The 15,878-nt window shown below is 34.7% G+C and overlaps 1 protein-coding gene and 1 non-coding gene across 7 annotated transcripts in view; one reads left to right on the plus strand and one right to left on the minus strand.

The window, feature by feature from the left end:
• Positions 1–15,878, minus strand: part of Pan3 (poly(A) specific ribonuclease subunit PAN3) — a 132,166-nt gene that overhangs the window by 43,009 nt on the left and 73,279 nt on the right. The window contains exon 3 of one of the 6 annotated variants that reach the window (XM_074043641.1): positions 2,786–2,903. The exons of the other annotated variants lie outside the window; for them this stretch is intronic. Within the exon in view, the coding sequence (XP_073899742.1) occupies positions 2,786–2,849 (64 nt within the window). The 5' untranslated portion in view covers positions 2,850–2,903. The remainder of the gene's footprint in view (positions 1–2,785; positions 2,904–15,878) is intronic. 6 annotated transcript variants of the gene reach the window in all.
• LOC141413141 (U6 spliceosomal RNA) lies at positions 13,557–13,663 on the plus strand. The gene has a single exon (XR_012437962.1). It is a non-coding gene; the product is annotated as a U6 spliceosomal RNA (small nuclear RNA).

Below are 15,878 nucleotides of genomic sequence, written 5' to 3' on the forward strand. Positions count from 1 at the left end.
TTTTCAGGTAAGGTCTCTTGCTTTTACCCAGGGATGGCCTCAAACTACAATCCTTCTACTTATGGTCTCTTGTGTAGCTGGAATAACAGAGGTGTGCCACCACATCCAGCTTATTGACTAGGGGTCTTGCTAACTTTTTACCTGGACTGGCCTCAAACTGTGATCCTACAGATTTCTGCCTACCAAGTAGCTGGAATTACATGGGTGACACACCATGCCCAGTCAACATTATTAGAATACATAAATTTAGAAGTCCTTAGTCAATATTTTTACTTCATAATAATCACCTCATGAGTCACACTTAAACTCGAGATTATGTCTTAAAATAGGACTATAAATCAAAATCTAATTCATACCAACAGTTTGAAGAGAATGTTTAAAATTTTCCTATTTTTAAGCCAGAATAGGCCAAGCTTTCCCTTCTTTTATGAATTATGAAACCATGTATTAAACATGCTTCAGTGGTTTGTTCAGTCAGTAATGACAGAAATGAGACCTGAATGAGGCTGCTCGAGTATTAATATGCCTTGTGCAGTAACCTCATGCTGTTAGATTTAACCTAAACTGAAATCCTTAATTGTTATAAAAAATAATGTACCTAGTCAGAGAAGATACAGTGAAAAGGGAAAGTGTGCTTAAATGCAAAATCGCTAAAGTTGGAGGATAGATGCTAAAATACTAAAGTTAAAAGAGGCTACTGTGCCCAAGTCAGCACATTCACCTATTGAAGCTTCTGGAGCTGTTTAGTAAGCCTGAAAACTGTACTGCTGGTCCTGAAGGCTTTGGAACTATGAGAAGACACACGTTACTCTGAAGCTAAGCATGACCACTACAGACAAGAATAACTGAGAACATCTCTGGATTGAAAGACCCACATTAGAATTTAGTGTTTCTGAAGAATTCTAACAATATGGATAATGTTTGCATTTTCCCCTTATGAAAATTTTAGGAATTTTGTATTTTTCTTGCCTAAAAGGCTTTATTGAATTGATGAGATGCATTTTACACGAAGTGACATCTCAAAATCTAGAATACGATAAACTTGCTTATGGTTTTGGTCATATTTCTGTCCAATAGGACTGATGGTAATAATCCTTCGGGATCTTGCCATCAAGACAACTAAAAAAAAAAAATAAGTCGACATTTTTATTAAATAGTGAATTTTTGCTGGGAGCATGACTCAAGTGGTCAAGCACCTGCTTAGTGAGTTCAGACCCTTGTACTGCTGCCCCCTCCCCTCAAAAAAGAACAAAGTTTATTTTCATTTAAATTTGTGCTATCTTTAAAAAAAGAAAAAAAGAAAGAAAGAGGGGTTAAATTGGGAACTTCTGAGCCATTTAAGCCACTGTGCAGGGTAAGAAAAAAGAAAAGTGGTCACAAAGATATGACAAGGATAGGCATGATGCACGATGTGCTTAACTGTGGATCTAATTCCAGAACAGCCTGGGGAAAAAAATGAAACCATTTTGAAAAGTATCAACAAGATTAGAAAGTGAAAGCTAAGCTAATATTAGCTTTTGCTTTACTTTCCATGATAATTTCAATCTAATTAAGCTTTGCAAGTAACTCTTAAAACTGGCTAAAACAACTCATAAACCCATGATTGACTTGCACATAAACTCACTTCTTCATACTGCCCTACTGAATTGACTATCTCTAGAATCTACTAAAGTACCAGTTAGGTAAAATCCCCATTATGTCTGTACCTTTAAATCATATTATCTTTCAAATAGCTGAAATAAAATTAATATATTTATTCTATAGCCTATTTTTAAGTCTGTAAAACAATAAAGTATCACTACATAAATTAGAAAATTAAGGTATAAAGTTTCCTTTTCTGTAGCATTTTAATTTTCTTATTTAGGTGGCATTGGGGGTTTGAACTCAGGGCCTCTCACTTGCTAGGTAGGTACTATACTACTTGAGCCATGACTCTAGCCCTTTGTTATTTTAGCTATTTTTCAGATAGGGTTTCATGGTTTTTACCATGAGCTAGCCTGGACTGTGATACTATCTCTGCCTTCCATGTAGTTGGCATTATAGACATTTACCACCATGCCTGGCTTGTTTGCTGAGATGGGAATCTCACTAACTTTTTGCCCAACCTGGCCTCAAACTACAACCCTCCCAATCTCTACATCCCAAGTGGCTGGAATTATGGGCGGGCACTACCATGTCCAGCACCCTATAACATTTTTAAATCTCTCATGTTTCAGACTGAAAAATCCATTTCATTAGACATTATAGTTAATCTCATTTCTTAAAAGATTGATTAAAAAACTAAATTTTCAGGTAAAAATTATAACCTTAATGGTTGATATTTATCAAAAATCGTATATTAGCCATAATATGAAATGTAAATTATTCACTGATCTAAATCTAGTAAAATACTTGTTAATCAGATTAAGTCCCATTCAATCCTGAAAGTTTCAAGTCAAAAATGCATACTACCTTTGCAAAGATTAAATTACCCACATACCAAAAGTTTTTGAAACAAATGTGAAAAAAGGGTGATTTGGATTCATAAGTAAACTGCAAAAACCCTATGCTGACTTCTCAAGACATACAAATTCTTGCTGGTAACAAATAGCAGTAAAACTTCTTCACTTTAAAGAATCGTTCCATGGCATTTGATGACAAAATGAAAAGAGAGTCAATGAGAAAATTGATGTTAATTGCCAGAATTAATCCCTTTACAAACCCTGTTTTCACAGCAGCAACCCCTTATGATTGGGGGAATTAAAAGTTGCTGAACTCAACAATCCCTTCAGTTAAACAAACAGACCCCTCACAGAGCTGTCCAACGCTGCCCAAACTATCCATCCTTTAGTCGGATCAGTCAGTTTCATGAATTGTAGGATTTATCTTCAAGTCCAGTGCTGACTCAGAGGGTAGCTTGTTCCCTAGAGAAAACAACCAACAAAAATCAGAACAGCTACTGCTCATAAGCTCTTTCAACACCCAAGTGGAAAGGACAAACTTATTGGGTCCAAAAAAAAAAAAAAAGATCAACTTCCTTTCAACTACAGAATAGTCAGTACACCGAAGGCATCTATATGCTACAGGCCCTTGGTTAAAGCTTTCACTCAGTCATAGTAAGAATGTTAAATAGCCAACAAAGTTTAGACGAAAAGCTATCACACAAAACCATCGGTTTCTGCTGGAAGGAGAAATATGCAGGAAATATAAATGGCATATGTTCCAAGGCCCAAAGGTGAGGTTTGTTTTATTTGTTTTGTTTATCTATGAAAAACTACTTTCTAGTGTGTATTAGGGTGGGGGGAACTAAAAGTTTCCACCCAGAAGCAGGAGGCAGGTTTATTAATGTTACACATAATAAACTAATGCAGTATTACATAATTCCTTAAGTGCAAAGTTCTCATTCAGTAGTTCAGAGAAAATATTCTGAATCAAAAGATAAGAAGAATAACACTATTTCACTGCTGAAATAGTGACCTGCCTTTCTTAGTATGTGTATCTTAAATTAAAAAAAAAAAAAATCAACATACACAGCCTTTAAGCTTCAAGATACACCACAAAATAAGGAAGCCTCTCCATCTCATGAGTTAGTGGGTTTTGGCTACAATAATATGCTATTTTCAATAAGGGAGGTAGAAAAAAATTTATGAGGGAAGGGAACCAAACAATGAAATGTCATTTTGTCCTTTCACTAAAGGGTTTTCATATAACACATTACTTAAGACTATGTCCTGACAGAAACATGAAAGTGACCAATACAACTCTTCATTTAAAAAAAATTTATGAGTGCTATTAGTTAATAGGGTATGAAAATATACCCTAATTTAAAAATGTCATCCTTATATGAAACATTCTTGATGCTCAGTCAAAAATCTTGGTGACTCAGAGTTCAGATTTGTGAAAGACAATATTGTAAGGGCCATACATTGTCTTGAAAATTATACTCTTTAGAATATAGGCAACTGACATTTTGGCAATTTCTTTTTGTTTTTTCTTTTTAACACCACAATGAGGCTATAGGGGAATCAGGCCTAGCAAGCAAAGAGACCTACTGCACGTAATGAAACTGACAAAATAATCACTCACATCATTTTCTGTACTCTGTGGTTCAGATGAGAAATCTCGACTGAGAAAAACTGCAAGCTTCCCAGTTTCCTTAACCTGTGTACTGGTAAATTCCCTCTTACTAAGAAACAAGTTTTCTTTGTCAGTGGTTTGAAACCTGTGTGAAGTAAAACTATAGGCTTCCAGAAATGCTTCAGTATTCTGAAAGTGCTTGACTTGGATTGCTTTTTATCTACTTTGCCACTGTTTACTTACTAAATCAGTAAAACACAAATGGAGGTTTAAATTAGTATACATTTTTTTTTTCGCAACCTAACACAAACGTACTTCATTTGTGTTGGGTAAGGACATTTCACGAAAACCTTCAAGTAAAGCCTTTCTCCTATCACCCCTGTGCTTATATAGAGATTCTGTATTTGGAAGGTAGTGACTCTGCAATAATCTTTATTTAAATGCACAAATTCTCAGATAAAATTCAATAAATGAGTATACAACTTATCTATGAGAATCGTAACTTTCATGTTATTACAATGATCAAAAATACAGAAAAGGAGACTGGGGAATATGAGGACTAATTCATATCTTTCACTCACCAATTTCAAGCTAACGTACTCAACAAAATGCCACTTTGTTATTGTCACCGAATAACTTTCAGTTAATATAATAAACCTGATCCTGTAAATGCCAATTTTAACTATATTATATGATTGCAGACTTGGGGATTATATAGAGACTTTACCAGAGTTCTGATGCTTTTTAAAAAATGTTAGGAAATCACTGTTGTAAGCTCTAATTAAATTGATCTTCCTGGTTCACAAATTCCTTAGGGACATTAAGTGCTTTGTTGCCAGTTCCTGCTATGTAGGGATGTTCCTATCCATCTTTGCAGTCTGTTGTCCTAGTGGTCTCCTTTTCTCACATTCTGAAACCCTCAAAATATAAGTGCCAAATCCTGGGAAGGTAATGGCAAATAAAATAGTTAAAGATTTTAAGAGAGGGTATCAGGGATGTTAAGTATATGCCAATTTCCATAAATTTTTTTCCATGTTTCAGTCCAATTTAACCAGCAATTCTAATTTTAAAACAAAATGCTAGCTTGGATATTTCAGAGAGAGTACTCTCTATAACACACAAATTATTTCAAAACTATTAACTTGAAAAGCCTAAGAGCGCTGTGAAGTAGTACCACTAATAGGAACTGATATAGTCATTGTTCAAGCTGTCGTGGAGATCACATCACTTTTAGAGTGGCGTTTAGCCAATATGTGCTGGGATCAAGTATGTACTTTGTTTAAATTAAACAACAAAAACATAGTACCAGTTTGCAAGTAGCCCTACCCTACTGGAGCTCCTCCAAGGGAACTCTCTAGACTTTTCCACAATTAGCATTTAGGGGTTAAAGGCTATTCCAGCAGAAAGAACCCTGCTCCAAGCTTATGGCCAATATTATGCCTAAGTGGGATTTTCTTCCCATCTGTTCAGTTTTTACCTAACTCAAGAATGAATTTTTTTCCCCAAGGTTCACCGACTGAGAACATTTCTTTACTAGGCTAAACTGGTTAAAACAAAAAAGAACCAATGAACTTCATGGATTGATTCTGAACAGTGTGTTTAAAACTTCTAAAGGAATTCCACCCATCCTTTAAAATCCATCTCCATGAACCTTGTTCCTTATACATCCTCATTCAAATCAATAAAATTCGCCTTCCTTCAAATTTTTGTGGCATTTTGAACTTTTTTTCCTCAAGAATTTAAGGGGTATGCACCAGTCTGTTGTGATTTTTTTTAAAAATACAGATAAAGCCAACACTCCAAATCTGAGATTTCTGATTTACTAGGTCTTAGTTGACAACAGTCCGTTTTTAAAGCACCACAGGTGGTTCTGCTCTGTACTACATATGAAAACTGCATGAGGTCAGGCACTCAGCAAGTGAAAGAACGTGAGAAAGAGATCTGGGCTTAATCTCATACAGGTCACACTATTCCATAAAGCTCACTAACTTTAATATTAATTCTCTGGAGGTCTTCATGTGTGATCACAATAATGGATAAGATTTTAAAAAGCACCTCTAGAAACATTTAACTTTAACAGAGAAAATAAATAAGAATAAAACTAACATATAGACAAAAATCTTTTTAAAATGTAAGATACTCAAAACAATAGAAAAGCACAGAAATGTAAGATATTAATAAGGACTAGAGAAGTAAAAATGCCATTGAGGATAAAGCACTTGAAACCGGTCATTGTGGCACACACCTGTCATCCTAGCACTTGAGGGCTGAGGCAAAAGAATAGCAGTTCGAGGCTAGCGAGGGATGCATAGCAAGTCCCCCCATTTCATGGGGGGAAAAAAAAGAAAAAAAAGGACTTCATCTCCATCAATAAAAAGTAGCCAAGATCTCAAGAAACAAAAGTTTTCCATACAGAGCGGCAAGGCACAAGCAAAGAAATGAGGGAAAGGCTGACCATGTGCAAATATACATTCTTAAAGAACAGGATATGTACTATAAATAGAGAGGGCCTACCCAATGTGATGTAGATGTGAAGGAAATAAAACTGCATTTATTCAGAAAAGCAAGTAGGTACCATTTAATAGATAAGCAGCCTCCTGCTTATCTTTGGTGGCTATATTCCAAGACTCCCCAGTGGACACCATAACTCAGGGATGGTATTAAAACCTCTAATGTAATGTTGTTTCTATCTTAATTAAGCATATGTCATATACTGTAGCCCTACCTTTTGCAGTTTTAGATCCAAAAGCAAAGCCAGAATTAATTTTTTTTCCCTCTTCACAATGTCATGCATAGAAGATTCACTCTTACCACAGATCTTATTAACCTCAGTTTATGATTTTTTTAATATATTAACTTGAGAACTTCTTTTCACTTAAAGGAAGCACTTTTACAGCTTCTCTTTGCATGTCTGAGTTGCCAGCATCACTACTTTTGTGCTTTGGGATGCTAGTAAGTAAAATAAGGGTCATTTGAACACTGGGATACTCAAGACAGCTGTGCTGATAACCAAGACAGTTTCTAAGTGACTAACAGTTAGTGTATACAGCATGAAAACACAAGTCTGTACTTTCAGGGATCATCATTTCTACAGTTCATACAGCGCAGATATGCAAGACAAAGGGGTGATTCTCATCCTGCTGGAACAAAGCAAATTCATGAATTATTTTTGAAATTTTCCATTTAAAATTTTTGGACTGAGGTTGATGTCATGTAACTAAAACTGCAAAATGGGAAACCTGTGACAAAGGGGGACTATTATTTCAGTTGTTTTAACTTAAAAAGTATTTATTAAGCATCTAGACATGGTTCCTGTCACAAGGGAGGTTATATTCCAACTGTGGAAAGGAGTACTCTCCATTTCAATTGGAATAAAAACAAAACCTAAAATTGTAACAAGTTCTAAAAGAGAAGTGAGGAGGGTAAGATGATGGGAAATTTCCTCTACCTTAGCCTGAGGGCTTTTTGAAGTGACATTTTAGCTGGACCTGAAAGAAGGAACCAGTCATGCCACGGGAAGAATAGATGAAGCAACATATGCAGAAAGGAAAAAAGGAGCCTGACATGTTTTGAGTAAGGCTGGGATGGCCAGGACTGAGTACACAAATGAAAGAGTGCCAATAGTGAGATTAAAGAGGTACATAACACACATTATACAGACCAGTGTAAAGGGACTTGGATTTTATCTAATGGAAATTAAAAGCTATGATTTGACTTACATTTAAGATTGCTTTTGCTATTGCATGGAGAAAGAACTGCAAGGGTAGACCAATTAGGTGCTTAAATAGCACACGAAAGAGGAGGATGGCTTAGTCTAGGGTAACACATTAAAAATGGAGAGAAGTAAACAGTTTACCAATATGTTATGAAGACTGAATTGCCTGGATTACTAATATTTTGTATATGGACAGTGAAGGAAAGAAAGTAGTTTTAAGGTTTTTGTTCAAGCATTTTTTCACAGAGGAATGACTCATCAGTTTACTCAATGTTATAAAAGCGCAGACAAGGAAAAGCTAGAACTCAGAAAATAAAATGTAGTATTAAGAATTAGTAATTTCTAAAATGAACTGAGGTATACCAAAGGGAAGTTAGGATATTCTGCTTAGGTAAGTAAGAGATTTTCATATTGCTCAGCTAGTTAAAGAGGGAACTGAGGCTGGGGAAATATATTAATTGCTTTAGAATCCTTATCTATATTTTTTATAAAACCTAGAAATTATACATTCACAGTCACATAGGCAATAGCTCCAAAATTCTAAAAACATGAAAAAAATTTAAGAGAATATGTTAACATTTTCTCTTAGTTGAAAAATAAAGGAAGACTAGTGATTCTTTACTGTCTCAATCTTCCTAAATGATTGGTTTTAACCAGGATTAGACATCAGAATTACCTGAAAGGCATTCTAAAATAAACCTATGAATGGTGTAGGGGGTGATTTTAAGTAAGATACATTGTAAGCACTTTATAAATGTCACAATGTACCCCCAGTACAATAATAATATGGTAATTAAAAATAAAAAAAAAAACAGACCTATCTATAACTGGATCTGGGAGGATCTGGGTGAGGCAGGGTAGGTCCCAGTAAAGAATATACTTTTGTTAGCTGGGCACTGGTGGCTCACTCCAGTTATCTTAGCTACTCAGGAGGCAGAGATCAGGAGGATTGCAATTTGAAGCCAGCTCAGGCAAATATTTTTGAGAGCCTATCTTGAAAAAAACCCATCACAAAAAAATAGGGCTTGAGGAGTGGCTTAAGAGGAGTTCAAACTCCACCATAGCAACAAAACAAAACAAAACAAAACAAAAAACCCAAAACCTTTCTTAAAATCAATTAATTAACTTAGAGACAGTGTTGTGCTCAATAGACCAGGCTGCCCCTGAACTCATGATTCTCATGCCTCCAGTCTCCCAACTACTGGGATTACAGATGTGTGTAAACAAACCAGGCAAGAATGTACATTTTTAAAAAGCACCTTGGGAAATGGTGATGTATATTCTTGGTAAATCATTCAAAGATTAACACTGAGCCAAGTGAATTTTTATAAAATTTCAGATTTTTTTTCCTTTCTAGTATTAATGGTTCAAGCCATCAGATAAATCCAATCCATAAGTCAGAAATGTTTCTTGAATACAAGTGAACCACAGAACAACTTCATCTTATTAAGTATTAAATTATTAAATTGCAAAACAAAAGGATTACTTTACATTATTATATATAAAAGAGATCATTTTGGAAGGGACATATTCTCTAATTTTAGTTTAAAGACAGTATTATTTTATGATAAGACCAAGTCTAAGCATCTGCTTAAAAGTTTCTCCAGGCAATTTTCTCATGGGTCGTAATATATTTCCTATGAATATAGGTACATACAAAATAATCTTCAGGAATTATGTATGAGAAGAAAATATCCTCAACAACTTTCTCAAATTTTTCAAAGTTTCAAACTTTCTCAAAAATCTCTCAAATTTTTTGACATTTAAAAAAGCTGGGAATGCATGGATATTTATTTTACCAAGTTATTTTATTTAATGCAATAAAATAAAAAAATCTATTGAAATAAATTGCTTTTCATGGGACAAAGTTTTTATATTGTAACTATATTCTTTTATGGAAATAAAGACGGAAAACTCAAGATTCCTTACAACAGGGAGACTGGACAGGTGTCAGGAAGACCTTCAGCCTAATGTATGCCAGCATGAAAGCCTATTCCAACTATACTCTGATGTTACAATATCTTGAGATAGGTCTAAATCTGTCACAATTATGTAAAATGTTAAAACATAAAATTCATCTTTACATTAAAAACACCCACAAGGCTGGCAGAGCAGCTCATGTATAATGCCTGCCTTGCAAGTGTAAGGCCCTGAGTTCAAACCCCAGCATTAAAAAAAAAAAAATCACACCACAAACCAAAAAACATGCACAAAAACAACACAAAATATTTTTCCTTCAAAAGAAAAAGGTCACAATTCCAATAGGAGTGTCATAATTTCCAAAATTAACTTTTCCTAAGAGATTAATTTTAGAAATTCTTTACAAAATAATATACTAGAGGAAATCATAAAAAAAAAACCTTCCTCCTCTATAGAAGAAATCAAAACGCATAACCTATTATTTATTTATTTACTTACTTAAGTGGTTATGGAGCTTGCTAGGAAAGTGTTCTACCACTTGAGCCATACCCCCAGTCCTTTTGCTTTTGGTTTATTTTTCAGATAGCATCTCACTAGCTTTTGCCTAACCTGGCCTTGAATCAGGATTCTTCTATTTCCACCTACCCAGTAGCTGGGATTATAAGTGTGCGCCACCATGCCAGCCCTCTTTCTTTAATTCAGTCTGGCCTCAAACTGGCAATATTCCTGCCTAGGCCTCTCACATGCTGAACTATAAGCATGTGCCACCAAGCTTGTTACATAACCAACTTTAAAATTATAGTGTGAAGTTGTTAATAAAAATGAACAATAAAACGGAATATTGCACACAAGCAATAAAGAAATATGTATCAAATAAGAACATAAAACTCTACCCTTTAATAGCATCTTTACTCAAATTAAGATTTTATAATTAATAATTTAGGAAAAGGCATGAGATTATTTGATATAACATTCCCCCATTGTTTTTAAGAATGAAAACAACCATACAAGGCTACTATATATGATTCTTCCAACTGCAGCAGTACACTGCCACTCAGAATTACTCATTTAAAATTAAAATATTCCAGGGGCAGGGTGAATGAAGGAGATGGTGAGGGTGAACCTAGCCAACCAACATTGTGTGCATATATGGAAAGGTCTCAATGAATCACCTATACAACTACTAAATGCTAATAAAAGTATTTTTTAAAATTCTGATATTCTAGGTTAGCCATACTCGTGCTGGACATCAATCGATTCAATAAAAAAAGAATCAGAAAATAATCTCCTCACCTGCAAATTGATGTACAAGTTTTAGAATGGGTCTAACCTAAAAACTCATTCACAGAATGTCAGGGAATGTTTATGATCATTATTTCAAGAAGGCATTATTTCCATATAGACATTACTTACAAATACATTATTTTCCTATTTGCAGATCATTAGGGTGCAGCTCAAGTGGCAGAGAATTTGTCCCACATGCTTGAGATCCTGGATTCAACCCCCAGCATAAATCAATCAACCAATCAATCAATAAATAAATCATACATACATACATAAATAGCCTGGAAATGTTTACAGAGTAAATACTCTGATTCTTACTAAATGGATATCTAATATTGTAAATACCATTTGTTTTTTACACATATGGAAATTGTCAATGAAACACACATTTCATAAAATTTTTTAATGTTGAAACTAGAGCTTCATCTTCTATATATGACTATACCCCAGGAAGAGGTAACAAGTCAAATAAGCAGCTACCATTAAAATGACAGTTTTTGTAAGATGTGATGACACAACTCTATATTATTAAAGCAACCAAAGTCCAGATTCATGATAGACTGAACTCTGGATTCAAAGATGCCCTGTTCTTTGTAATACCTGGTGCTACTCTGACTTTCCTATCCTTTACTATCTACCTTACCAACACTTGTTGGGAAATGTCCAACTTCTTATTCTATAAATGAGTAAAAAAAAACTAGAATCTCATTTTTATAGTCTTCATCAATCAATCAATAAAAATTAGGGAAGGAGACCGTGAGGAGATAGCACAGATAAGGATTGTTTCTCATTCTTTAGAGAAGCAAAAAAGAACTAGGGCCCTTTTCACTTTTAGGCAAATTTAAGGAAAGGTTTGAAATGTATACTTCATACTAATAATATTTTAATTATACCCTGATTAGTTGATTAAAAGTGCAAATATTTTTATCTTGTCATTATAGTATGCAAAAAATAACAAGTTTCAACACACTCCCAAGAAGTTTTCAGTAAAGAAATAAGTAAATAAAGAAATAAGTGAATTATTTCTCTTTACAAAGCAAAGAAAAATTCTAACAGGACCCAAGTGGATCCAGTCAAAATAAACGCAACTCAGTTTCTATCTATGGTTTTCCCCTCAATAACTAGGGAATTTCAGTAACTGATTTGTATAATCATAGTTCATTTGGCTATGATAGAAAATATGTGGACTACCTGGATATTAGAAACACTTAAGCATTAAATGATTAAGTAACCTAAAGCTTCCTGCCCAAATTCATTTTGTCTCACTGACCAAACTCAAACATATACTGTCAGCTCATATTATAAATTTACCTCAGTTTTATCAAGCACATATTTTTCAATAATATTCTAAGATCGTAGTCTATACAATTACTTTCTTTCCAATGTCTTCACACAGTGATCTAAATAGCATCACTTCCAGGTGAACTGTCATTAATTAATTCAACAAGTATCATTAGATTATCGACCATATGTAAAATGCAGTACCCAAATCTCTAAAAATGTGAATAGCTCACCCACTTTTTGAAAAAAGAAACCACTATTGAAGATTTTAGTAATTACTTCAGGAAATTTACCCACTGACCTTTACCCACGGTGGCTAACTTATTTTAGTCACTATAATATTTAAAGAAACAGAAAAATGACCTGTTTGTCTCCAAACTCAGCCAAATGACCTGAAATGACAGGATCTTCTGTAGTTTCTTCAATGGTGACAATTTTCTAAATAATAACTTATTAAAAAAACAAGAAAATGGGAAGAAAAAGGTATCAGCTACTAAATTAACTTTTCTGGATCAAAAGAACTTTTTTGGTAGAATGCTTGCCTAGCAAGTGTGAGGCCCTGAGTTCAATTCCCAGTAAATAAAGGAAAAAAAATTCCCCTTCTCAAGCATTAGTAAATGTTTATAAGTAACTGGTGTCCTTTATTCACAATGATAAAGTATGTTGTTTTGCTTATAAATAAGAAACAAGACCAGTGCCTTGCAGTTAAAGGTTAATTATAAAAACTGAAGACAATAAAAAGACAAAAAATAAAGTATTATAAAATTAATCTTAAGTATGGATTCCTTTCCAATGAATAAATGTTTGTACTAAATTAAAAATAAAAATTAAAGATTGAACACTGTAAGTCAGGCCTGGTGACATACAACTTTAATCCCAGCTACGTGGGAAGCGAAGGGAAGAGTACAGCAGTCTGAGGCAAAAAATGTGAAACTCTACCTGAAGAAAAAACTAAAAGAGCAAAGAGAGCTAGAGGCATGCTTCAAGCAAACACAAAGCCCTGAGTTCAAACCCCAACATAGCAAAAAAAAAGATGAAAAGAAACAGAAAATGCTAATTAAATCAATAAACACTTCTCTTATTTCTTTTTTTGAGAGAGAGAGAGAGAGAGAGAGAGAGAGAGTGTGTGTGTGTGTGTGTGTGTATGTGTTAGCTGAGATAGGGTCTTGCTATGTAGCCCCAGGCTGGCCTCAAACTCCTGATCCACTTACCTCAGCTACCCAAGTGCTGAGATTACAAGAATGCTCTGCAACACCCAGCCTTTAACAGTTCTAGAACACATATTAAAAAGTAACATGCAATGCCTGCTTCAGCAACATGTTTACTGAAACTGGAATAACACAGAGAAAATTAGTATGATCCCTGTGCAAGGATGGCATGCATATTTATGAAGCAGTCTCTGTTTTTGTTTTATATCAGAGATGTGGTAGGATATCATGGCATCACTGCCTATAATGTAAGACCAATCTTTAACATTTCATTATGCTTGATTATTATTTGGACATTTTTGGACCATGTGTGATCAAATTGCTATCTGAAAAAACAAGAAGTGTCGAAATCAAGAATAACTAAATCAATAAAAATTAATTAAATATAACATGCAAATAAAATACATCTGAGTACTACTTCCATATCCATAGGGTTAAAAAATTTAAGTAGTCATAGTGCTTACACTACTCATTTTCCAGGTACCCTGAAAACTTTACTAGATGTAAACTAATAATCACTTTTGTCCCATTCACATTACCAAAGCAGAAGTCCCTGCTGCCCAGTTTTATTCAATTTGTATTTGTGATCTTGATTGAGCTTCAACAACCCCTGCAACAATGAATTCAGTATTAACTTCAGTCATTCAGAACACAGACAAGAAATCAGAAATGAAGCAAAACTAGCCTTGAAGGATAATTTGAAGCCCATGTGCTTTATTCACATGCAACAATTCAAGTCCTTAATTCAAAGTCTTTTTATTTTAAAGTAAAAAATAGTATTTAAAATATATTTATGCTCTTAGCAGATTAAAAGGAGGAGGAAGGGATTTCAGGGGAAGAAGAAGACTAGTTAAAGCCCTAAATGGAGCAGCTCTTATAACAGTAAGAGCCCAGGACAAGCAGCAGCAGCAACAGCACCAGCAGCTGGAAATACACTAGAAAAGCAAATCTCTGGCTCATCATACCTACTAAATCAGCAACTCTGGTCATGGACCCAGCAACTGCTGTTTTAACAAGCCTGGGGGGGTGGGGGCTGGGAGGGAGAATGGACTTTCAAATTCCAGAACCAGTGTCCTGAAGGTAAGAATATTAACAGCACAACAGTCATCAATAGAAAGCCAATAAAAATTCAAAAATGGTTCAAATAAGCTTTCCTCATTCAAAATGCCATTTTCAGGCACCTGAACAGATTCAGAGGCAAGAGAAAAGCCTTATCTAAGGAGTTACAACTAATATACTGGAGCAGAAAGCCAATGAAAAGGATAAAGAATCTAAGTAATTATGTAACATTGAAACAAACTGCTTTACGAACTCTGGTACCTAAAACATATCAATCGCATTCTGGTTCAATACAATTATTGAAGTATACTGTGTTGAGCATGAGTCATCAAAATATATTTTTTTAACCAAGAGATTATTATAAAATCTGGCAATCTTTCTAAGCAAAAAACGGTAAAAAAGAAATGTAGTTCTAATGATTAAAACCATAAGCTTCTGATAAAACAAAACAAAACAAAACAAAACCCTCAAGTATGCTGGAAAGATTTGTTTCCCTAGAAGACAGCTAAGTCAAGTTATCACCAAGTTGCTTTGGTGATACTGTAAAAACAGATACAGGGGTTAAGAGTGGGTTTAAAAATAAAAGCATAAAGCTGAATATGGTGTGATAGCAGCACATGGGAGGCTAAGCCAGAGGATCTAGAGTTTAAGGTCAGTCTGAGTTACAGAATGAGACTCTATCAAAAAACAAATGGACAAATAAGACCCAAACATTAGAAAGTAGACACAAAAGATGAGATGCCTCAAAATAAATATTCACAAGATAATTTAACATTTTGTACCTAAAGAAGAATGAGAACTATTGCCTAGCTACTTAAAATCAGTGAAGTCCAGAGCTGGAGAAACATCATGGAGCAATGTGCAGGTAACTTCCAAGCTCCCACACGTGCTCCAACATGCTTCCTCCTTCCAGCTGACTGCGGAGATGCTCAAAAGCCACTTGACCTAGGTTCCTAATAGGCTGTGTGCAAGAGAGGCCTAGCCAATCCGAACACGTCCCAAACTGTTATAAAACCAAGAAATGACTTTTGGTCATGGTTAGGAACTACATTTGGGATCTTTTTGTTTCATTAGGTTAGCCAACACTATTCCACAGACTGTGGGGAATAAGATTAGGGCCCACAATCTGACTGGCTTGGAAAATAGTTGGTGACAAAAAAAGGTTACCATCCTATTGACCTACACTGTTTTCTCAAAGGTACACTGCCCACCTCCCAAGTGACTGTTACTATTTATAGGATCACCATTCTAAAATCTGTATAATCACATCTAAAACATGGGAAAGGACTTATGAAATAATGAAAAAGCATTTTACTTCAGACACATCAATGTGTGAGAGATTCATGACTGAAGAT

Source organism: Castor canadensis, chromosome 10 (assembly GCF_047511655.1).
Source record: "Castor canadensis chromosome 10, mCasCan1.hap1v2, whole genome shotgun sequence".
NCBI classification, from domain to species: Eukaryota; Metazoa; Chordata; class Mammalia; order Rodentia; family Castoridae; genus Castor; species Castor canadensis.